Here is a 25,325-nt window from a genome sequence, read left to right as displayed (position 1 = left end):
GTGGTCTGGAGCACTGGGCTAAACTTAGAAGCCAGTGGGTGGCTTCCCTGCCACCTCCCACTAGGTTTCCTCCCCAGGACATGGGGGTTGGGTTCCTTTGGCGGGGGAGGGGTATGGCCCTGGGCTGGTGTGACGGTCCCACCCTCCCCTGTGAGGTCATCCTGGGAGTTCAGGAAGCTGGGGCCAGGCTGAAGAGACAAGGAGGCTTTTGCATAGAATAAGCTTTTTTTTTTTTTCAGTTTTACTTCCTCCCCCTTCCCCCAATTGTTAGCAGCTTGATGTTAGCAGCAGGGGAAGGGTCGGGTGGGCGGTCCTCAGAGCTCATTCCTCCACTCCGGCTCCACTTGCAGGGGCAGGCCCCCTTCACCCTCCCACTCCTGGTAGTCGTGACTTTTGGGTCCTATAAAGAGAGGAGGCCAGCTTTGTTAGTAACTTACATCCTCCCTCAGCACTGTCCCCCACCTAGCCCAGCCATACCTGAGGTAGAGGGGCTGAGTTTGCTCAGATCCTGGAGTAAGTTCTGCCCCTGCTGCAGGTCCAGTTTGGCAGGGAAGGGGCACCCGGTATACCCCCCGTTTTCTTTACAGAACTCTAGGAATCTGTGGGGTACAGGGACATTCACACACACAGCTGCACAAGGCTGGCCGAGTACCAGCAGAGGCTGGAGGCCCAGCCTTGGTCCTGCACCAGGGGCCTGTGCCTTGGGGCAAGTTACTTAACCTTGGCAAATGGGGATATTGTTAAGATAAATAGATTGGAAGATTAACTGAGCCCCAAGGGTGCTTCATAAAACTACAGCTGTCCTAGGCTGGGGGCTGTGGCCACCAAGAGGGATTGCGGGTGGGATGCTCACACTTTCCAGTCGGGGTCGTGGCCCAGCAGGAGCGGGTTGCCCACCACGATGAGCAAAGCCTTGGCCCGGGTCACAGCCACGTTGAACCTCTGATGAGAAGAAGTGCTGGGGTCACGGCAGGGAAGGGCCCTCAGGAAGGAGGAGTCCCTGCCACCCCCCAGCCCCTGAACCTTGGGGTTCTTGAGGAAACCCAGGTTAAAGTCCAGATCCAGCTGCACAAAGCTCTGGCTGCTCCGCACGGTGGAGATGAGGATGACACTGCGCTCCTGGCCTTGAAACTCTTCCACGGAGCCCACCTAGAGGGGAGGGATGGCCTTGAAACTCTTCCACGGGGCCCACCTAGAGGGGAGGGATGGCCTTGAAACTCTTCCACGGGGCCCACCTAGAGAGGAGGGAGGCAGTGGGGGACCTAGGGACCAGCGAGCCTGAGGGCAATTGTCACAGTGGAGTGAGCCAGTGTCCTGCTGGGCAGGAAAGAGGACAGGATGGTGCCATGGAAGCTGAAACCTGAAGGCTGAATCCAGTTAAAGGGGTGGGGGCTCGAAAGGGTTCTAAGCAAAGAAAACAGGACTGCAAAGAACAGTAACTCAGCAGTGTTTTTCAAACTTTCCTGAAGATAATCACTCAGTACTTGTTAAAAATATGTAACCTTAGGCCCTAACCCAGACCTCCAGAATCAGAATTTCCATGGGAGAGGCCTCTAACTCTTAAAGCCCTGGGTGTCAACCCTGGCTGCACGGGAGATCACCTGAGGAGCCCGTAAAAAAACCTGATGCCCTGGCTCTGCCCCCAGATAGCTGTGTTAATTGGTTGGGTGGAGCCCTGGCGCTGGCAGCACTAAAAGCTCTCCAGGTGATTCTTATCTGAGAAAGAACTGAGCTGCCGACTGACTCAGAGGGTGGGAGAGGTGAGTGGGGACATCATCACATGACAGGTCAGGCAGGCTGGGGAGTCTGGACTTTCTCCTTAGGGCAGAGACCTTAAACCAGCCTGATCATAAGAATCATGTGAGGTGCTTGCTAAACATGCGGGCTTCCGGGTCCCATCCCAGACCTACAAGTTGGGATCTCCAGGAGTGAGAGGCCTGGGGAAAGCCCAAGTTTGTCTCAGGCAGCGAGGGTGGAGCAGGGACTTGGGCTGTCCTGCAGCAGTGGGGCAGGGACCCGAGGAGGTGTCTGGAAGTGGGGAAGCGAGGGGGACAGAAGTCAGGGAGGGAATGTGAAACAGTGGTGAGGGTCACCTTCAGGTCCTTGATGTCATCCAGTCCCCGAAGCTCCTTGTCAAGTTTGGTGATGCAGTAACGAATTTTTTCCACCTGGAAGATGGGGACAGGTGCCTTTCTCTCATGCCATTACACCAGTACAAGAGGGTGCCAGGCAGGAGGCCAGGGAGCTGGGGGGCAAAGAGGGAGATGCAGCTGACCTCTGCACTCTTTTGAGATATGGGGCCAGCGGAGGCCTGAGCTGGACCCTCTGCCTAGTGGTCTGGCTAAGGAGGTACCACCTGGGGGGACCCACCCCTGATGGGAACTGAGGACCTGACCTGCTTCCGGTATGGGGAGATGACGCCCACGCTTCGGGGGCTCAGACGGGCTTTGCCCTTCTTGGAGGAGGGGGCCAGGAGCTGCTTCAGGTAGGAAGTCACCGTGGCAGCCTCTTCGGGGTTGAAGAAGGACGGGCTGTTACCTTCACGCTCATCCTTGCCCATTACGCCGTGAAAGATGATGGGAAAGTCCTGGACATGGAGTCAGGGGAAACCCTCAGCTGGACCTCCCTGCCTCCCTTCCCTCCCACCCTCAAACCCTTCCAGGGAGTGGGGGATCCCAGGCCTAGGTGACAAAGGGAGGGGCTCATGGCTTCTACTCAGAGCCTCCTGCTACCCAGCACCCTCAATAAGAGGGAGGCTGGGGTACCGGGGTAGGAGCCTGAGCCCCAGCCCCGCTCAGCCTCACCTGTTGAGGCAGACCCTCCCAGCGGCAGAAGCGCTCTCGGTCCACAACGTCCGCACAGGCCTGCAGCTCCCCTTCATAATACAGCTGGTTAGGAATGTCCAGGATGGTGGGGTGAGACCTGGGAGGCAGAAGGAAGGAAGAGCAAGACCAGGGGGGCGGATTAGTTCTGCCCCACCCTCAGGGACCTCCGCTCCACCTGCTTGGAGCTCACACACACTATCCTCCTGTCTTCCTGCCCACTGCATAGCAGACTCATTCAGCTACAGTTTTTGCTGCTGGGCACTGTTAACCACAGAAAGCAGAACCAAATGTGGCTCCTGAGAACATCCAATCCACAGATTTCATAGACCAGTCAAATTTAAATGAAAACACCAAGAAATTAGGGGCCCATTCTCAAGTTTCAATTTTGCCAAGGAAGGACAATACAAAAGCAAGAATCACCTACTGTCGCCATTATTGGATGAGATAATGTGCTAAATCCAAAAATATCAGCAGTACTAACACAACAGCTAACATTTATTGAATTCCTAGTGGACTCATCTAAGGAACTAAAGATGCAGGAACTCATCTGAGCATTTTAGATATATGAACTCACTGACTAAAGGAAGCATAGCTCTTTAACTTGAATAACCATTAGGTTTATGAAAAAATACACTGTCCCTGTTTTTCTCATTTCTCCTTGGACGCCTAGAAACTTCACCTGGGACCAGCATCAGATATATTCCGGTGTCTAGGAACCACTGACCATCCCCTGAGGTACAGATAAGCAACTGGAGGAGCAGTGACGGGACTGGAGAGAAGAACTCCCACCTTCCAGCTGATAGTCTTTCTGCATCACGCAGCCTCTGAGGACTGTGGGATGGAGCCGCCAGCTGGGCTTGCAGAGGGTGTGAAGGCAGGGGATGACACAGAGGGTGCGGGATACCTGTAGTTGCGTAGCAGCTTGGTTATGAACTGGGGGTTATAGCCATCAGGGCCCTTCTTGTACAGGGCATTGTAGGTGAGCAGCCGCTCCAGCAGTGAGTACCCCAGCCCATGCTTCTGGGTCAGCGGGCAACGCAGCACAGGCCCCAGCTGCCGAGGGTCTCCTGCCAGCACCAGCTGCCCTCCTGGATTGTCTGCTTCCTTGACTTCCATCAGCCCTGGGAGGTGGGTAGCGTGAGGAGAAAGGTGTGTGGTGGGACCTCCCCGATGCCACGTGGGGTGACACACTCGCAGCCCCCCCCGCCCCCGAACCCCTCACCTGCTATGGCCACCAGGCTCTCTGGCTCCATGGAGTGGCCAGCCTCATCGATGAAGATGTGTGTGAAGTGATCGATGGGAAACTGGGCCGAGACCAACCTGGGAGGTGTCAGGCCAGGCAGGGGTCACATCCAGGCACGCGACTACCACACCTGAATGCTCCCCCAAGCTGGCCCTCCCCCCAACTCCCCAGGCACCATTCTTCCCCATTTCCCCAGCCCCGCTACCTCTTAACACACGATTTAAGAGATGCACACACACACACACACACACACACTTCCCACCTGCTGGCAGTGATGAGCGTGGTAATTAAGACACGATATTCCTGCAGCTTCTTCTTGGAAGGAAACACGTAATCCCCCTTCTTTGCATCCCAGTTACAGCAGGGCTGAGGGTTGTGCAGGGAGGGGAGTCAGCTTGGCTCCATCTCCGTTCTCACCCTCGCTCTGGGTCTGGGCCCCCCCAGGCAATTTTGTTTACCTCTCTCACTTTACACACAGGGAAACTGAAGCCCAGAGAGCAGTCCTGACCCACCCAAGGTCACACAGCGAGTATCAGAATCCAGGTCTCCTAGTTTCCTGGCCCCAGCGCCTACCCAGAGCAGCACCCGCCACCCCTTGGTCCCCCGCCTTCCCCAAGTACCTTGATGTCCTCAGGCACCATGCGGATATCCCTGCTGGGAGCCAGGAGGCGGTAGATGGAGCTGGGCAGGTGGACCCGGAGGCGCTGACAGAGGAGGTCGGCCCCCGAGTTGGACGGAGCACAGGCCAGGATGTGGGCTTTGGGCAAGTGCTTCACCACCTGGGGTGGGGATGAGCACAGTGTGGGAAGCAGCTTCTGGTCTCCAGGGGGAGGGTAGAGGGAGAAACGTGCCTGTGACTCAGGCTGGCGCAGTGTGGCATTTGCCTCCCATTGCTGAGGGAGGGAGTGACTCAAAAGGCAAGTTCAGATCGGCAGGCCCCTGCTAGTCCAGCAGCCCTTTAATGCTGGAAAACTGTTGCCGTAATTATACAAGGCTACGGGGATTGAGACGTGCAGTACCCAAGCTGCACACAGTGCTCCACAGCCACACTGGCCCTCGAGGCCAGTTCGGGGGCGTGCGTTCAGGGAGCCGGAAGGAACCAGAACCTGGGGACAACTGCTTTGTCCCGGGGAGTGGGGGGAGTCAGAGTGTAGGCCACAGGTCTACGCTCAGGCCCCACCTGCTTGATGGCTTCCACTAAGGTGACAGTCTTGCCAGTGCCTGGAGGCCCAAAGATGATGTAGGGGGCGGGGCGGGTGGTACCCATAACAATGTGCTTCATGGCCTGCAGCTGCTCCGGGTTGGACTCCAGACTCCGGTCGTACAGCCTAGCGGAGGGGCCACAAACACGATATTGTCCGCGTCCCAGAGGCCTCCCTGACCCCGTCCCCTACACCCACACTCCAAGTGGCCCCAGAGCCCCTGCCCACAGTCTCACTTGAGCTTCACATCTGAGGGCAGCAGCGGGACCCCACGAGAGGCCACAGGGAAAAGCAGGGGACACAGCGGCCAGCGCCCCGTCAGCTCCAGGGCACGGTGCTGCACCCGCAGGGGCTGGCGGTTGAAGGTGAAGTTCACCTTGAAGGTCAGCCCATCCACAAAGCGGCTCAGGAGGCTTTGGGAAGGGGGAGAGAGAGGGGGAAGAATTCCAATTGGGGGGGTGGGCAATAAAAGGCCAGGACTCTCTCCATCTACTCCAACTCCACCCCCTTTCCCAGACCTCCAAGCAATCCTCCAGGAGAGGAAGATGGTGAGGCATCTCAGGGTCCCCTTGCCCTGTCCCTGGGGTCCCACTCACTCTGGGGAGAAACATCCTCCTCCCTTGGCCTCCGGGACACCTGGAGACCTTCCTGCAGCTCAGGGTTCCCCCAACACCTACCTTGTGGAAAAACTCAGCTTGACCCGGTCCAGTTCCACCTTGTGCACAAAGCCCTTGTAGGTGACGGGGTCCTCCTGGTGTGTCTCAGAGGACAAAAGGGCAAATAGGTGGTCACCCCGCAGCACTGAGGGGCGGCTCTCGGCCACCCCGGGAACCTATGGGGCACAAACACCAGCAAGCTTCTAGCCCGGAGATGGCCAGTGGAGGGCCCACTTCAGACCCCAACTGAGACACAAGTTCTGAGGATCTACCCTCTACCCCAGGTTCAGGAAGCTTTGCCTCTTTCCTCTTCTGCCAGACAGGGCAAGAGTCAGGGGAGATGAGGAAGGGACAAGTCTGCCCAAGGTGCTCAGAGATGCTGAGCCCAGGAATCCTGGAAACCCTCCAGGGCATGATTTCAAGACTTGGAGGCCAGCTTCCCAGAAAGTCCGGTTGCCCTCTTGGCCAGCTCTGTTCCTACTCTGCCTTTAAAATCTTGTTCAAAACTCAATTCCTGTAGGAAACTTTCCCTGATCATCCTTACCTGCCGTCCCTTCTCACTGAGCGCCTTTCTCAGCACAAGTGTGCAGGAATCCATTCTCGTGTGTAATTCCGGGCTTAGATGTACACATTCAACATCTGAGAGCTGGAGAGGGCTCTAAGAATTATCTAGTCCAGCTTCATGCTTTTCAGGTGAGGGAACTAAGGCCCAGAGATAGCAAAAGACTTGCCCAAGGTCACACAGCCAGTGGTAGCAAAGTCTAGACTAAAACCCCAGTCCTCCCTATTGCCTTGCTCTGACACCTCTTTTGGGGCCCAGATGCCCACTCGGCAACTTGCTGAGCCCTCTGGGACAGGAAAAACTTCATCTTCCTTTTGTTCTTCCCACAGCCTGTGGGTTGGCTAACTCGAGTCCATCCTCCCCGCTACCGATCCAACCCCTGACCTCCAGCGTGAGCAGCCCGGGGTTCTGGTCTACGGGGTCCCAGGTCATGGGCACCGACTCCAGGTCATAGTGCCGGATGTCGTGTTCCATCTGCAGCTCCTCCAGGTGCAGCAGCAGCCGGAGCTTCACCTCGTAATTCCTCCACTTCAGGGGTGTCTCCAGCTGGGCCCTGGCAGTGATGGGTGGGGGGGTTGGAGGGAGGGGACGGGAACGGGATGGGTCAGGCAACCCCCATGTCCGGGAGCATCCACCCTCTCCCTCTGCAGCTCTGGGACTATGAAGACATCAGGAATCGGGGAAGACTAGAAGGGCAGAGAAGCAGATGGGGGTCAGAGGCCTCCAAGAAGGGAGCCCCTGCCCCCCAACCTCAGACCTGACTCGCATGTGCACTGTGGATCCTGGAGCCTGGAACATCCTTTCTCCAAGATCCTTCTATTACTCACACCCTCACCTCATTCAAATGTCATTCTCTGCTCAAGTGTCACCTCCTCAAAGAGGCCAGGACTAGCTGCCCTCTGCAAAACAGCACAGCCCACCCCTTACCCTGCTTTAGCTTCAGTTAATTCTTCATAGCACTCATCACTCCATGAAATAAGATGATAGATGCTCACTTTCCCCAACTAGGATGTCAGGGCCATCATGTGAGTGATTCACCTTGAATGGTGCCTGGCACATGGCGTGTGCTCAGTAAGGGGAAGAATGAACTGAGCACAGGAGGCTGAGGACAGAGGCATGGGGCAGTGGGAAGAAGCCAGTGGAAAAGAAACATATAAAGCAGCACAAAGGGTGCAGATGGGTGGTACTTACTTGATCTCAGCAATCTCTTTTGGGGCAGTGAAGATACTTGTTCCCTGAAGAAGGATGGGGAGCAGCTGCCGGAGGCGGGGGGGTGGGTAGTATGTTCCCAGTGCCATACTTAACTCCAGGTCATAGCTCTTAGCACTGCAGGAGGGAGAGAAGAAAAGCTATTACAAACACAGAGACCCTTCACCTTCAGAGTCTCTGAGAAGGCCCCTCCCTGGAGGAAGCACAAGGCTCTGCTTCAACACTATTGCTGAAGGGGGTCGGCAGCCTTTGCCCTAGGAGACAGGACTCACTGTCTCATGAGGCTGCTCACGCCAAGGTTGGACCATCCTCATTTTTGGAAAGCATGATACTTGGAAGCATTTAAAAAAATATATATATAGGGAATTTCCTGGCGGTCCAGTGGTTAGGACTCTGTGCTTCCACTGCAGGGGGCCCGGGTTCAATCCCTGGTCAGGGAACTAGGATCCCACAAGCTGCGTGGTGTGGACAAAAAAAAAAAAAGTATATACACACACATATATATGCATATAGATATGTACATAAACAATACATGTTCATCAGAGAAAAAAAATCAGAAAACAGGTAATAAATAAATGAGTAAATAAACAACATTCTAACCATCCAGGGATAACCAATGTTAACCTTTTGGTATGTAGCCTTCCAGACATTTTTCTTTGTCAAATTGTATTATACACATATATTTTTACTTATGTACTTACTTAATTTTTTTGCTGTGCTGCGCAGCACGCAGAATCTTAGTTCCCTGACCAGGGGTAGAACCCAAGGCCCCCTGCAGTGGAAGCTCGAAGCCCTAACCACTGGACTACCAGGGAATTCCCCTACACACATATTTTTAACAAAAAGAGCACAATGGTCTTACGGTTTGTTCAGTATTTTGTGAACACCTGGACATGTCAAAAAGAGCTGTTTACACATATATGATTCCATTCATATAAAATGTCCAGAGAGGGAAATCTACACAAAGTAGATGAGTAGCTGTTTAGGGCTGGGAGGGAATGGGGAGCAAAAGGGGTGATAAGTAAAGGGTACGGGCTCCTTTTTGGGGTGATGAAATGTTCTAAAACGGATTGTGGTGATGGTTGCACATATCTGTGAATATACTAAAAAAAGCACAGAATTGTACACTTTAAATGGGTGAATCGTATGGTATATGAATTGTTTCAATAAAGCTGTTAAAAGAGAGAGAGAGAGAGAGAGAGAGAGAGAGAGAGAGAGAGACATGTGTCCACCTTGGCTGACTGATAATCCATCATACAGTCAAAAATACTTGAAATTTTTTCACATTGCCCTCATATCTGCTTTTCTTCCTAGACAGAAAAGGTCTCTGAGGTCTGGAGGAGTTAACTCACAGTTAGGAAAGGGGGCTCTGTGTTCTTCCCAAGGGCCCACACTGTGGTGTTGGGACACCCCCAGCCAGGACTGGGTTGGAGGGAGGACTTACCGGTCGGGTCTCTCTCCTTCCTCTATCCGGTTGGTCACCACAGGGTTTCTAGTGATCTGGGTCCGCTTGAAGGGAGTCGTGGGCTTCAGCTGTGCTGCCAGGGGGCTGTGGGCCACGACGGCCAAGAAGCGGGCAATGTAGAAAGTGCCAGCTCCTTCTGAGCCTGGCTCCCCAGGTCCTAGCAGCTCCCAGAGCACAGTGGCTGGGAAGTAGCCCACAAAGCTGGTCCTACAGTGGACATGGAGCTCATAGCATTCACCTGGGAGAGGATGGCTGAGTGAGTCGGGGTGGGGAAGGGATCCTCCCACCAGCACCCCAACACTGACATTCCCCCCCAGAGCCCCATCCCAAGGTAGGAGCCCACGGGCCAGCAACAGCACGTTCCTGAAGCATCAGACCTTCCTAGGGCAGGACTCTGTCCACCAGAGGCTCTTTCCTTTGGGAACCCACTCACCAGGGCCCAGTGGGCAGGGCAGCTCCCGGTCGTCATTGCAGAAGGCAAACTGGGGTGTCCGGCAGAATGGGAAGAGGTGGGTGAGGGTGACAGGCTGGGTTCCTCCATTCCGAAGCCTCAGGGTCAGCACCTCCTTGCGGTTCAAATCCAGGCGGATAAGGAGCTGCCCATCTCGGGCTTCATGGGGCCCCTGGACCTCCACGTCCACCCCATGTTTCCCGTGAAGATACTCAGCCCTGGGGAGAGTGGGAGTCAAGATCACGGCTGGGGCCGGAGCAGCCAAGCCTGGGGCTTGCCCTCCGAGAAAGTTACAGGCTTGGGGAGGCTGGCCAAGAGCCAGCTGTGCTCAGGAAACCCATCCCCTCCCCCAGGCCAATTAGCTCCTTTCCTGCCTTTACCCCAGTCCTTGCAGGATGGAGCCTTACCCCAAGCGGAGGCAACAGCCCCTCTCCCCAGCCAGACACGCCCCCCACCCCGTCACACACCTGTCATAAAAGATCGTGGCCAGCAGCGACTTGTGGTGTTTGCTGATCTCCGACCCCGGCTTCATTCTCCTCTTTTCTGGGAACCACACGTCGGCCCAACGGTCGAGCCCGAAGAACCTGACCCGGGTCTTGGTGACGTAGGCCAGATTGGCAATCTTCATTCCATACAGCATGGAGGAGAAGCCAGGGGCGGGGGTCCCAAAGCTGCCGGGAGCAGAGGAGACTGGGGAGTGAGGGACGGGGGCAGCAAGCTGGGGAGGGCATCTGAGGGCCGCTCTGTGCAGGACAGGACGGGGCTGGGGATGGCAGGAATTTTTAATGTTTTCAGGGAAGGCAATGGGACCCCCTCAAGACAAAATATGGTTGTTTTAAACAGCAGGTGGTGGACGGTGCACTTCTAAGGAGAAAAGCCCAACGATGGGCTATTTAATTGGAGGACTAAGGGAAGACAGAGAGAAAGGAAGATTTGTGGTGGGGGGCAGGGGGAATTTGGGACAGAAAAGATACAAACACTGAAGCGGAAAGAGCTAAAGCTGAGGGGGAAGCCGAAGAAGCTGATTCAGGGGTGTGGATTCAGGGTCCAGCCCGCTGGTGAGGAGTGAGAGAGGGGCAGAGAGTACAGATGTCCAGGGTGTGTGGGCAAGGTGGCTGATCAGACAGCAGTTTCCCCCTGAAGTCATAGGGTGCAGGTGGAACCCAAGCAGGAGGGAAAGGATCCTTTCTCCAGAGATCAAATAGCTTGTTTGGGCCTAGAGAAGGTGAAGACAGGGAAAACGTCAGAAGAACAACAACCTCGAGGTTCAGCGTCTGGAATTCAGTTTAGTCAGCTCAACAAACACTTACAGAGACCTGTTATGTGCCAGACACTGCGCTAGATGCTGGGGCTTCAAAGAGGCCTCAAGGAGCACAGACGGAACACATCCGTTCCAGCCCGCTGTCGGGAGCTCAGCGGGGTCGGCTCAGCCCTGGTGGCTTCCCGCAGAAACGGCATCAGAACTGAGTCCTGAAGGCTGAATGGGTGTCGTTCAGGCGCAGGGGGAGCACAGAGCGTGAGCCGAGGGCGGGGGGGGGGGGGGATCTACCGAGAACACGTGCGGAGAGGCTGGGGGGACCGCCCACTCTGCCACTAGCTGAGACATCTCGGTTACCTCGCAAAGCCTCACTTTGCTCCTCTATAAAATGGGGATAATGGCAGACTCATCTCCCGGGGTGGCTGTGAGAATTACATGAGAGACGGACACTATGGTGTCCACTTAGCCCAGTGCTTGGCACATAAGATCTCAGTAAGGTGCGCTCTGATTAGTATCACACCCAGTCTGGTTGTACTAGAGTGAAGAGTGCAAGGAAGGGATTGGCTGGAGGCAGCAGAGGTGGGCAGGGACCAGGTCTTGCATAGTTTTGCATGCCAAGCCATGAAGCCTGCACTTGACCCTGAAGGCCAGAAGCTCTCCTCTTTTACTGGCACCCAAGAGCCAGAGGACATCCCCACGTGCAACACACTTCATGGACACATTCGAGATCTGGACAGCTGACCTCCCACCCTCCATGCTTTTTAGGGAATGAAAGGAAATCCTAGCTCCTAGGAACCATGGTAATGCCTATTTAACTATGAAGGCCCAATCAGCATGGTCACTCACTAGCATATATAAGATCATTTATAGTTACAGACATTTCCCTGGTGCCCCATGCCTATAACTCTGCCCCTCTCCCTCTCCCCAAGCAAATGAGTGATACCATTCAGAAAACTTTGAATCGGCTCTGATTTGTCTTAAAGAGATAATAAATCATTTGAAAACACAATAGAAAATGCTCAGGAAATGTTAGCTACTATTATTAGTATCCTATTAGTAGCAATAGTAGTACTAATAGTAGCAGTAGTAGTAAGAGTAGCAACTTACTTTCAGCCTGCACCAGAGGCTACACTGTGGTTACAGAACCACCCCGTTGGTGGGTTTTAAGCAGGGGAGTGGCAAGATCATATTTGCATTTCAGATCACTCAGGCATCAGGATTGGAGGATGGATTTGCTGGAGGCAAGACTGTAGGCAGGGAGACCAGTTAGAAGAAGGCCATTGCAATCGTCCAATTAAAAGATGACAAGGGCCCAAACAAGGCAGTGGTGAGGATAGAAGAGGGGACAGATCTGATATTGAGAATATAAAATTAGCAGAATTTGGCTTTGGACAGGAGAGGGAGTGGAGGCTGGGAAGAGGGAAGGAGTCGAGGACAACACCCAAACCAATGGCTTGGCTTCAGGAACTATTCCTGAGATAGGAGGTAAAAACAAGAGGAGGAGGAGGTTGGAAGGGCCGACCACAACGTTTGGGTGTGGACATGGTCAGTCTGAGATCCCCGTGGTCCGGAGGCAGCTAGTTCCATGAATCAGAAGCTGAGAACTCAGGCCAAAGGCAAAGCAGAGCTTAATATTAGGGAGACGTCAGGTAGTAGTTACAACCAGAGAGTGTGAGTAGTCTGAGAACACCTGAGGCCAGCATAACCCAGGGAGGAAGAGAAAACAGCAGCCTCCACTAAGAGAGGGAGGAGAATCAGGTATCAGGCTCAAACGCTGCTGAGGGGTCCAGGCAAAGGGACTGAAATCAGGGCGTCATCAGAAACTTTCACCCGGGCCCCCTGGTCAGTGAGTCACTAAATTCCATGGTTCAGGCACACACTCAAATGCCGACAGATGCCAGACTCCACAGGTATCTGATACCTGCAGCTGTCTCAGGCACCTGTACAGTCCCATTTTTGAGTCCTTAGTGTAAGAAGGACATGTGTAATCCTATACATGTCCTTCTTACACTAACAGACTATAATCTACTGTAAGAAAAGCGCAGGTGCTCTGAAATGCCCTGGAGCTCTCAGCTTAGTGCTGGGGAGGAAATGGAACCCTGAGGGGACTGGACAAACCCCGGAGCACAAGTCCTGTCTAAAGGGGGGAACTGTTACTCATCTCCAGACAGACGTTGCCAGCAGGGAATGCAGGCCCAAGATGGCCAGATCTGGCTTTTAAGAGAAGCCCAAAGCACAGTTTTAAGGTGAAATCTCCTATCTTTGGGAGCTTCTGCATGGACACATGGGCAGGAGGAACTCAACTTTGCAAGTTTTGCAACTTCTACTATAGGTGCTACCACCTAAGTAGCTTTCAAATTATACCTCACATCTATTACTACTACCCAAATTCACTTGGTCTAAGGTGACAGTCATAAAAAATTAAAAAAAAAAATTTTTTTTTTTAAATCACAAACTTAGTACATAGTAGTTGAAAAAAGCACCAGTTCTTTTACACATCTAGTCACCTAGATTTCTAGGGGAAAAAAAGATGAACAATAGAAAAAACTGAATATTCAACTTAAAGAGCAAACTCCAATGACCCAGAAGTATGAAAAGATGCTCTAAAAGTAGAGAAATGCAAACTACAGTAAAAACGAGGTATCATTTTATTTCCATTAGACTGATAAAAAAGGAAAATAGGCACAACACGTATTGCTATGTGGAAAAGAAAACTCTCATACACTGCTGGTAGAAAGGTGAAGTATTACAACCTTTTGGAAAACAATCTGGCAATATCTCCGAACATCTGATATACAGATATCCTTTAATTCATGAGAATGTATCCCACGGAAAAGAAAAGTACCAACATATAAGAACATATGTTCAAGGATGCTTACTGTAGAGTCATTCTCAGTGGCCAAGAATTGAAAACGAAACAAACGCCCATAAATAGGGAGATAGCTGAATAAGTTGTAAACACCCACACTATAGAATATTACACAACCATTAAAAAGAATGCATCACACCCATTCAAATGACTAAAATTTAAAAGGCTGTCAACAACAAATGCTGACAAGGATACAAAAACACCAGAACGCTCGTGCATTGTTGGTTGGAATATAAAATGGTATAATCACTTTAGAAAAAGGTCTGATAGTTTCTTGTAAAACCAAACATATAACATAATGTTCTGATTTTTAATGAAAAGAATATATTACTATATTATGCATGGAATAAAAATTCATTAAGAAAGTAATGTGACTATAACATCTAGTGTAGACCTAGCACTGGTATTTATTCAATAAGTACTTGCTGGGAGAATGGGTGAAAGAAGTATCAAATAATTCCAGACTGTTATTTTATAGATGAAATAAGATAACAATGCAAACATTGAACCTCTGGCTGCCACACAGCACTGCTGTGCAACGGCTTGGAATGTTAAGTGTCAGGTTATATATGTTGTCCAAACTTGGACAGCCTAACCCCAGGCAAGGTCACACCAGAAGACCAGTCCAGAAGACTTTGCTGCCACCACCAAAATAGGTTAAGCAACTTGCCCAAGATTAAAAAAAAAGTAAATATTATCTATCCTACGACTCAACAATTCCACCCCTAGGTATATCCCAGGAGAAATGAAAATATATGCCCACAAAATGACTTGTACAAGAATGTGCATAGCAGTTTTATTCAAAATAGCCCCAAACTGAAAACACTGTCCTTCAAACTATGATTTACACACACACACACACACACACACACACACAATTTTGGCTGCACTGTGCAGCATGTGGGATCTTAGTTCCCCGACCAGGGATCGAACCCGGGCCCCCTGCGTTGAAAGCATGGAGTCTTAACCATTGGAACGCCAGGGAAGTCCCTGTGATTTATATTCGGTGGTAAAAAGCAACTACTGATACAACAACATGGGTGAATCTCAAACACATTATGCTGAGTGAAACATGCCTTACACAAAAGAGTACATACTACATACTATCTGATTCCATTACATAAAGTTCTAGAACAGGTACTATCTCAGAAAAAAAAAAAGATCAGAGCAGTGGTTGCCTCTGGGTGGGTAAGGGTGAGGACTAAATGGGACAGGAGATGAGGGAACTTTCTGGGGTGACGTCATATATCTTGATAGGGGGTTGCACACAGGTATATGGATTTGTTAAAACTCACAGAACGGTACACTTGAAATTTGTCTATTTCACTGTAGGTAAATTTTACTTAAAAAAAATCATAAACATGGGAATTCCCTGGTGGTCCAGTGGTTAGGACTCCGCACTTTCACTGCCAAGGGCGTGGGTTCAATCCCTGGTTGGGGAACTAAGATCCCAAAAGCTGTGAGGTGCAGCCAAAATAAATAAATAAATAAATAAATAAATAAATAAATAAATAAACAAACAAATATACGTATGTATATCGTAAACAAATTTTGAACTGTTTATAGTTAATAATAATCATGGTGACGTGTTTAGGGGTGAATTGTACTGATGTCTGTAACTTACTTTGAAATGCATCAAAAAATTAATATAGCTAGATGGGGAATTCCCTGGTGGTCCAGTGGTTAAGGCTCCCGCTTCCACTGCAGGGGCACGGGTTCATCCCTGGTCAGGGAACTAAGATCCCCATATGCTGGGCATATATCTGTCTAACTATCTGGATGGATAGATCAATGGGCAGGCATGTGTCAAATACAAATTAAGAAGTCCAGGTGAGGTGAAACCAAGCAGGATCCTGTGGCACAAAAGTCTTTCTGTGCCCCTTGTTTCTTGTTTGTAGAAATAAGCTTCATTCAGCCTCCTTTACCTTCCCAGAGTTCCAGAAGGCAGATTCAAACCGTTGCTAATCAGGGTCCTTCCCTGATTAGCAGAAACAAGGGAATGCAGAAACAAGGGGATTGAAGTCAAGAAACAATAGTGCAGCCTTGGGGCAGGGTCCTAGTTCCTCCTCAAGTAATATACATAACAATACCTTGGAGTTCTGTAGGAACTTAGGCCACCACCCAGGTGGATGACAGTAACTTCAGGCTGAGCAAAAGATTCCTGGAGCACCACCCTGTTACCTCACCACCAACCAATCAGAAGAAAGTCACACACCCAGAAACTCTCATCCCAGATTTTGCCTATTAAAACTTCTCCCTAAAAACATCGGGGAGCTGCACAAGCCACCTGTTTTCCTTGCTTGGCCCTGTAATAAACCTTTCTCTGCTCCAGACTCCGAGAGTTCGGTTTGTTTGGCCTCACTGTGCGTGGGGCACACCAACTTGTGTTCAGTAACAAGGGTATATGATTGTTCACTGTCAAATTATTTCAACTTTTCTTTATGTTTGAAATTTGTCATAACAAAATGCTGGCAAAAAAACCAACAATGCATTAGAAAAATATACCAGACAATTAGGAGTCATTTCCACGATGTATTGATGAATAAAAAAATCAGGATATGAAAAAAAAAAAAAAAATCAGGATATGGAAAATGTGTATAACATGATCTTTTAAAAATAAAACAATAACAAACAAACAAACCCTGATTGATATGAGTTACCTGAGTGTGGAGCAGAATGTGGAAATGGGGGTGGGATGCTGATATGAGAGGGATCCACGACAAAAAGGATTAGATCATCATGATCCCATGTTGGTAAACTTACATAGGTGTGATCTAACTAGAGTCGGGCCTGCCTTATCCAGGGGTTCTGTATCTGAGAATTTAACCAACCACAGACCAAAAATATTCGGAAAAAAATTTCCAGAAAGTTGGAAAAAGCAAAAATTGAATTTGTTGCACACCAGAAACTATTTACGTAGCAGTTACATTGTATTTACAACTATTTACCTAACATTTACATTGTATTAGGTATTATAAGCAATCTAGAGGTGATTAAAGTAACCCGGAAGAATATGCTGCATAGGTTATATGCAAATACCACACTATTTTATGTCAGAGACTAGAGCACCCTCAAATTTTGGAATCGGCAGGGCGGGGTGCGTGTGTGTGTGTGTGTGTGTGTGTGTGTGTGTGTGTGTGTGTAGGGGGTGTGGTTCTGGAACCAATCCCTTTCGAATATCAAGGGATGACAGTATGCATGCGTAAAGAGATGTCAAAGAGTGGTTACCAAAAGTATTTAAAAATATTTAAACATGACGAATACCTAGCATAAAACATTAAGGGCTCCCACTCCCTCACTCCCAACTACCTGCTTAACTGTTCGATATATATATTTTCCAGGCCCTTTTCTCTGAATTAAAAAAAATACATTTTTAATTACACATATTTTTTGTGTGCTACACATACTATTCTGCAACAGACTTCTTTCACCACCATGGACAGCCTTCCATGACAACATTTTACCAAGCCACCTCTTTTGAATGGCTGCAAAGGATAGCACAGTATGAATGCATTGTGGTGTGCTTAACTATTTGTTCAGTGATAGACAGGCTGCCTACAATTTTTGGCTATTTCAAACGTTACAATAACCATCCTTCTGGGTCAAAGAGAATAATGAACCTTTACTTTGATAAGTTTTGCCAAACTGTCCTCCAAACAAGTTGTAACTTACATTCTCACTAATAAGCATTTGAGAGAACCCTTTCCCAGACCCTAACATCAGAAATCTTCAATCCTTTAAATTTTTGACAATCTGATAAGGAAAAGAATGGTATCTTGTTTAAATCTGCATTTCCCTGATCATTAATATAATCAAGTATCTTTCCTTCTGTTTATTAGTCATTTATATTTCTTCTGTGAACTGCTTGATGATCTTATCATTTTGCCAAGCCCTATGAACTGTTCCTCCTGCTTCTGACTTCACACCCCCTCTCCTGGTCCATCCCCTAAGAGTCTGCAGGAGTTTTCAACAAACACAAATCAGATAATGTCTCCCAATTTATGACTCCACGGTTTACAGGACTAAGTCTAACCCTTTAATATGGCCCACTCGGATGCACCACAATTAACAATGACACATCAACAACACAATAACATTATCAACAATAGAAAACATTTATTGAGCACTTACTTCGTGCTGTTCTAAGTAGCTACTTGCATTATCTCATTTACTCTTCACAACAACCCTTTGAGGTAGCAACTATTATCCCCCCCATTTTAGAGAAGAAACCGAAGAACAGGTCCACCTCACATCCATTCTAAATGGCACCTCAGCCATTCCCAGCTATTGTACTGCTGCACCTCCTTCCAGACTTTTCTGCCACCGTTGGACAGCCTTGGTCTGTAAAGCCCTGCCCCCTGTTGTTTGTTGGGTGAAAAATGACTAATCGTTTAGACCCAGTTCAGGAAAGCCTACTAGCCCGAGGAATGGTATTTCAGAACACAATACCAGATTGTTACCGGTAGAACGGCCATTCCTCAGTTCTTGTCCTCTTGAGGGAAAGAATTCAATCGAGAGACAGAGAAGTTTCAAGCAGCAGAAGTTTTTAGGCGAAGCAAAAGTACCCTCTCAAGAAGGGAGGAGAGCGGGCTGTCTGGGAACCAGAAGCAGCCCTGCAGTGAGCATAAGGTTGGTTTTTTAGAGAGTGGCGAAAAGTCCCTCCCTGTGTCGTGCGTCATTTGATTGACAAGTTGATTGACAGCTTTAGCTTACGTAACTTTTCTCCTTGCGCACAGGGGCTTACGCATAAACTGCCACGCCCCACCCACAGGGGGGTGGGGGTGGGGCAAAAATTGCAACGCTGATTTATTATAAATACAGCATAACGAACCCTGGGTTACTCTGAGTCATCTCTTAGGTCTTGGTGCCCCTGCGCCAACCGGTGATGGCAGTTTGGAAAGCCCATTGGGTTTTTGATACCTTGCTTGGTCGTGAAACTGGCTGGAAGCTTAGCGGTCCTTAACCAAAAAAGGGAGGGTCTCTGGGTGTGTTCTTGTCACCCGTGGTGGGGGGTGGGGGGAGGGAAAGATGACCCTGTCCAGGATGGGGCAGGACCACTCATGTCTGACTAGCTACCTAACAACATTTGGAAGCCATCTTAAAGGGACATATAGTTCTGGGATTTACAAACTGTGGGTTGCAACTCTCATTTGTGGGTCAAGACCAGGACTTGCAAAACTGGAGTAAAATAGAATAAAAAATATCAGAGGGCAGCGAGTGAAGGTAAGTACTCTTTCAAGGACACAAACTGTTCTATGAAAGCTGTGTATACCAGACCCCAAAGTAAATGTATTTTTTACTGTGGATAGAGGTCCAGAATGATCTTTCTAAAAACCCTGATTCTGTCAGTTTCCTACTTTGAAAATTTTTGTGCTTTCCTGTTTCTGTTAAGATTAAAAACAAAACAAAACAAAGAAAAACCCACAACGCCTCCCCACGGCCCACAAGGTCCTGCCCAGTTCAGCCCCTGCCTCGCTGTGGCCTCTTGTCCCCCATTCTCGCGAGTTCACCCACAGCCTTTTAAGGTGCTACTCTCTCAGTCTGGACTGCTCTCCCCTTGCTTTACATCTGCTAACTCCATTTATCATTCGAGATTCTGCTCAAACATCATTTTCTCCCAGAAACCTCTGGTTCCTAGACTAGGTCAGGTCTCCACGTTATATGCTCTCAAGCATCCTAGACTTTTTCTCACAAGCACTTATCACAACAGAAATTAAATAAGTATTTGGTTTTAATTGCCTCCATCTTCCTTAGGTTCCTTCTGTGTATCTACAGCAATTCACACAGTTTTGCTTTGCTCATAGGAGGCATTCAGCCAATATTTGTTGAATAAGAGAATGAGTCTCTTGCCCAAGGCAAGAATCATCTTCTCTAAGAAACTTTTCACGATGCCAGTACTTATTCCATAACGGACTCCTAACCAGCACTGTTAATGATAGCTACCACTTCCAAAGCCCATGCACTCTGTTACCCAGGGGAAATGCTTTACCTATGATAGCTTATTTTGGCCTCACACAACCCTGAGAGAAAGGCAGTATTTTAAACACTTAACAGTTAGGGAAATTTGGTCAAAATCAAATGCAACTAGTAAGTGGCAGAGTCAGGATTTGAACTCCAGCTATCAAAACACGATACTAGCTCCTGCAGTACTGAATGACACGTTTGTCTACACATCTGCCACTCCCTACTAGACTACACTCTAGGGGCAGGAACCAAGGCCCAAGAAAACAGTAGATTAATTAAATATAAATTAAATATATTTGCTAAATGAATAACGAGAGATGGGAAAAGTTAAGCGTTGGGAGCAGGGCACTTCATAACATCATAAAATAACCTAGTTGGAAGGGACCTATCCCTCCCAGGGGAGGAAGTGCCCCAGAATTCCTGATACCAGGTGACTTGCTATACCTCCCCTACAGCCTTTTCTCTTATAGATCAGCTCTACCTACTAACTCAATTAGATTCTGGAAGCTTCTGTTGAGCATCTACTACATACAAGGCTCTATGCTGGGGACTGAGGGAAGGCGCCAACATGACAAAAGGCCTGTCCCTGCCTTCAGAGGCTCTACAGTCTGGTGGGGAGACAGCCACATATTAGCTCTAACACAAGGCAGGGTGTCATCTGGCTATAACCAAGAGTGAAGCATAAGCTATGAGAGCCCAGAGGAAGAAGCAATGAATTCCCATTGGGTGGATGAGGGTTGAGGTCATAGCATAAGAAAGTTCTCTCTAATCAGAACCGAAATCTCTTCCACCCGGTGGAGGGTGAGAGGGCCTTTTTTTTTTGGCTGCGTCACTCGGTTTGCTCAGTTTGCGGGGATCTCAGTTCCCCGACCAGGGACTAAACCCAGGCCAGGGCAGTGAAAGCCCGGAATCCTAACCACTAGGCTACCAGGAAACTCCCCAAGGGGGCCATGTTGAGTGAACCCAGTTCTGCCTTCTGGAGTGACACCAAAGTATAATCCTTTCCTCCAGGACAGTCTTTAAAATATTCAGGGATAACTACCTTGTCCTCTCCAATTCTTCTCTTCTCAAGGCAAACATTTCTCCCTTTCTTTGACGGGGTTTCACAAAAGAATGAATCAACATGTTAGTCTTTCCTCCTCCTCCAAGTACTAAGATATCTAGCCTTCAAGGCCAAGGCCAAGGTCAGTGCCACCTTCTCCATCGAATTCCCTAATAATTTCACGGGACTGGTATCTTACTTGCCTAAAAACAAGTACATACTAAAAAATGACTTCTGAAATCCTTTAAGTTCACCCATGATGTACAGTAAATGTGGTTTTCTATATGCCTGTTTGTGGTTATCTGACATAGCCTGTTTTCCCCCAGTACTGGAAGATATTGTGTAACTTTGATTTAGATATGACAAAGACTCTCTCTTTGACTAAACTTTAGTCAGGCCCCTCTGAACCCTCTTCTGCATTAGGCCTCAACTTTGCCCCGCCCCCAGCCCCTTACTGTCTCCTCTTAGTGATTTTCCATCCATGACCCCCTCACTCTGCTCTTGGTTATACATTCCCAGCTGTCTTTGCTGTATTGAGAATTGAGCTAGATCTCTCTCCCCATTGCAATACCCCTACTGCAACAGAATCAAATAGAGTCTTCCTCACCATTTAAACAAGTATCAGAATAATAATCTCTTTCACAGAGCCAAAAGAAGTCGTAGACTTTTGTTCAGAGCCACGTTGCACTGATTTTTTTGGACATAGGTGAATTCATGGATGTGAAGTGTTGATGATGTGACTCCATGGTAATTGTTCTTTCTGTACTTTCCTCCAGCATTTTTCTTATTATCTCTATTATAATCGTCATGCTAGTTTACCATTTATTATAGTATATTGTATGCATGTCATAGCCTCTTCTGCTCCCCTGGGATTGTGTATTTTTCTTTATATTCCCCACAGTGCCCAGCACAGTGTGAGGACACAAAACAGATCATCTTTGCTCCTTCTTCAGATGTTGCTCAAGCTCGTTAATGTCCCTTTTAAAACGTGACACTCATTACTGAAAACAATATTCCAGAAATGATCTGGTCAATCTGGAGAATCACTTACCTCCTGCCCCTCACCCCAAACCACACTTCTATTAACACAGTCTAACACTTCTTTGGCTCTTTTAACAGCCATATCCGCCTTTTGGTGTGCGAAAACCCACGGTCTTTTTCAACAGGTCTGTTAGTAAGCCTAAATTCCCATCACCCAGTATTTATTTCTGTAAGTCTTTACATTTATCCCTTTAAAATTGTTCCTTGGTCTTCGGCCCAAGACTGCAGCCTGTTGATAGAGGTTTTTTGAAGCACAATTCTGTGGTTTGAGAAAGAGAAGTCTCTTTGATTTTCACTTGGATGGGAACAGGCAAGGGGGACCAAACAGCCTTTAGCCACAGGATGAGAAGGGGCCTCCAGGAGACTGGCCCCAGCCCGGGTCTCCATGGAGAAGCCACAGGTGCTAATGGAGGTTTGGTACGTATGCAGTTTGTGCCCTTTTCTTCTTCCCCGAGCTCCCTGAGACTCTCCCTGCTACACGCTACACGGCGTCTCTTCAGCTCTCTGGGACAGTGAACCACCGAGGAAGCAGCCCCTCGACGAGGGGGCGGGGGTCCCCGTAAAGCTTGCGCAACCGGGGGTAGCCACCAGCAGGCAGCTCGCTCCCCGCGCTTCCGCAAAGCATGGGCCCCCTCCCGAGCTCCCCTCCCCCACGCCGAGCGCTGCCCCCCCACAACCCGCTCCCGCGGGCGGCGCGTGGGCGCAGCACCCGGCTCCCCGGACTGGTCCCCCGCCGCCGGGGGAGCGGGATGCCGGGGAGGCTCTCCACGGGGACTCGGCGCAGGGGCCCGGCCCGGGCAGAGCGGGCGGGCTGCGGGCGGCGCTGGCGGCGCGGGCGGGGCGTGGGCACTGAGCGGGAGGGGGGACTGCGCGGCCCCGGGACCGGCCGGAGCCACTGGGGGAGCTGCGTCCCTCCGCGCCCCGGGGCGGGAAGGGTGGCCCCGCCGCCGGGGTCGTGGCGGCAAGCTGGGCCCGCGATTTGGGGCCGGGGAGTGGGCCGGCCCGTACCTGGTCTTGAAGTCCTGGTTATAAATGGTCCGCAACCGCTCGCGATCTGTCTCCCTGTCCAGTCCCCGATCGACCAGGAAATTCTCGAATCTCTGGCCCGTCTCCCGAAGCTGCCGGCAGCTGAACTTACTGGGCATCGCGGCGGCGACTGCGGCCCAGGCAGGAGGGTTCGTAGAAATGAAACTGAAAGTCGCCGCCGCGGCGGGAAGTTGGCGGCCCTAGGATGAGGGTGCAGCAGGGGAGAAACCCCCTAACTCTGACCCCTGATCCTGCAGGCTCCCTTCTCCCCCCACCAGGCTTCCCTCCTCCGCTCTTTTCCTACCTGAGCCTTCCCTTCGGTCTCTTCGTCCTATCCCCTCCCCCTCTTCCCATTAACTCTTTCCTAAGGAGTCTGACCCCTCCCTCAGGGCCCTCCCCTTACCCCAAGCTCCCTCCCCTGGCTTCCAGCCAGAATCCGAACGTGGCTATCGCCTGGGGCCCCCTGAACCGTCCGGGAGGACTTCCTAGCCTCAGCTTGGGCTACTCCCACGCCCACCTCCCAGGACTTCGGGACTTATTGAAAAGCAGGGGAGCAAAGGGCAGGGACTGGGACCTGGGTCGGCTGCAGCTGGACTGGGGCGGCTTGTCCAACACCTCCCCCAGACAGCCTGGGACACAGGCAAGTACGGAAGCGAGCGGCACGCCCCCCCTCCCTCCCCCATTTTCCCTTCTCGGGGTTTCAGACGCTTGGAGGAAGGCGTAAGAGCCAAGAAGTTTGGGGGGAAAGAACCAAGTGTCTCTGATAAAGGTGAGTACGCGTGGGAGGGAGGGACAAGGGACTCAGCTGGGACGAAGAGTCATTACTTTTCTCTGTCACATAGGCTTCGTTATGTGGAGAGGCTTAAGCCACATATTTGGGCACTTAATTGCACTCCAGTCTGTATTACTCTTTGTTACTAGTATTTAGCTAAGGGTTGCCCTAGTCATCAAACTATTAGCTTCTTGAGAGCAAGAGACTGTTACGTCAGGCAATAAATGGTTAATAGCTACAGCATCAGTACCAGGAAGAGAAGTAAAAGAAGTTTCAGAAGACGGACTGTTAAGACAAACTAAAGGGGGTAGGGCTACAACAACAAACCTAAAACAAGCCTCAGCATCTATTTATCTTCTGAATAACAAAAACACATACACTAGGATGGAGCAAAGATAATAAAAGTTACAGTAAAAAAATCTTTAAACAAAAATACCAGAGTTCCAAATATATCCAAGGTGGTGCTGTTCTCCGAAGTAATTCCCTGTAGGAAGCCACACGCTCTTTCTAACCTAGTGTGAAGAGTGCCCAGAACCCAGATCATGCTCCAGTTGGGCTACCCCTGTACCTTTTCCCAGGCCAACAACCAACTAAAGCCAAGAAAAACAGGCTTTAGCAACAGGAAATTCAATGTCAGTGGGAACCAAAGCTACAGGGAGGGGGGAAAACAGAACAGGGGAAAATCTTGTCTTAGAAATTGCTTATGCAAAGTAGGGGGAAATACTAGGAATGTAGCCAAAGATTTTTATCTTTTTTCTCCCCCAATTATCTGGTGAGGCCTGAGTATTAAAGAGAGTGAACTCCTCAGAACTGCATTGTTACTTACCATTTCAAAAACCTATCACCCACCATACCCAAACTGAATGTCTGGCTCCATTCTTTTTTTTTTTTTTTAACATCTTTATTGGAGTATAATTGCTTTACAATGTTGTGTTAGTTTCAGCTGTATAACAAAGTGAATCAGCTATATGTATACATATATCCCCATATCCTGGCTCCATTCTGATCCACAAATCTAAGCCCCCATTATTCCTGAGTACATAACCTCCCCCTTCTCTATTTATGCCTGTCTCCTGGATGTTCACAAAACATACACAAATAGCTGTAGTATAGTAAAAAATGGGTGAAAATGTGATGTTATGTGGCTTTTGTTACAAGGGAACCTCTCTAAACCAGTTTCGTCTGTAAAAATCCACTTCCCTTGGAGTTGTAATCGTTATTTTCACATGTGACTGTCTATCTAGATGGCTAGAATGGTCTTCCTTCCCACCTTTCACAACCAGCTCAGGTCTCACTTTCCTGAAGCCTCCCCAAATCCATCTGTACTTATAAGTATCTGACTTTAAAGTAGTGAGGTTGATTTTAGTTTGGGACTAAATAAGCACTGAAGGCAATCTGAAAGTTAACTCTGGCCAATGACATTACTGGAACAAACCTAGAGCCTCCGAAGATAACCATACTTTGGAGAAGAATGTTAAAAGCCCTGTTTTTTTCAAAATTCTCGTTACTCTATAGTTACTTGGAGTCTACAATTCAGCATTTGAACTGTCTCTAACTTCATGTATTCCAGTAAGACTGTACTCTAAGGCAACTAGAAACAGCCCTTAAACTGAGATGCTGAAATTGGTCAGTCTACCACAGACCAAAGGAATGGCTGTGGCAGGTACAGTTGAGCCTCGTTATTTGCAGATTTTGTATTTGCAAATTCACCTACTCGCTAAAATTAGGAACCCCCCAATC

At 49.4% G+C, this 25,325-nt stretch overlaps 1 protein-coding gene across 4 annotated transcripts; it reads right to left on the bottom strand.

Annotated features, from left to right (window-relative positions):
• Nucleotides 1–281: 281 nt before the first annotated feature.
• Nucleotides 282–23,328, bottom strand: MOV10 (Mov10 RNA helicase). Of its 4 annotated transcripts, none has more exons than XM_059927773.1 (21): nt 23,217–23,328; nt 22,796–23,013; nt 10,081–10,284; nt 9,596–9,831; nt 9,142–9,400; nt 7,680–7,814; nt 6,873–7,041; nt 5,948–6,102; nt 5,507–5,683; nt 5,249–5,396; nt 4,689–4,847; nt 4,331–4,434; nt 4,048–4,145; nt 3,730–3,946; nt 2,805–2,922; nt 2,396–2,587; nt 2,094–2,168; nt 1,024–1,149; nt 854–942; nt 478–599; nt 282–400 (listed from the first exon to the last, which is right to left on the bottom strand). In XM_059927773.1, exons 2-21 carry the CDS (start codon nt 22,930–22,932, stop codon nt 315–317), a joined length of 3,006 nt encoding a protein of 1,001 aa, XP_059783756.1. In that variant the 5' UTR covers nt 22,933–23,013; nt 23,217–23,328; the 3' UTR covers nt 282–314. The 4 variants fall into 4 exon arrangements, with proteins under 4 accessions (XP_059783756.1, XP_059783775.1, XP_059783747.1 ...); XM_059927792.1 differs by having other exon boundaries at nt 22,796–22,943; XM_059927764.1 differs by lacking the exon at nt 23,217–23,328 and adding an exon at nt 23,118–23,192.
• Between the last annotated feature and the right edge of the window lie 1,997 nt (nt 23,329–25,325).

The sequence above is a fragment of the Balaenoptera ricei genome, chromosome 1 (assembly GCF_028023285.1).
Source record: "Balaenoptera ricei isolate mBalRic1 chromosome 1, mBalRic1.hap2, whole genome shotgun sequence".
NCBI classification, from domain to species: Eukaryota; Metazoa; Chordata; class Mammalia; order Artiodactyla; family Balaenopteridae; genus Balaenoptera; species Balaenoptera ricei.
Note: the sequence above shows the minus strand (reverse complement) of the source record. Positions and strands in the feature narration are given on the sequence as shown.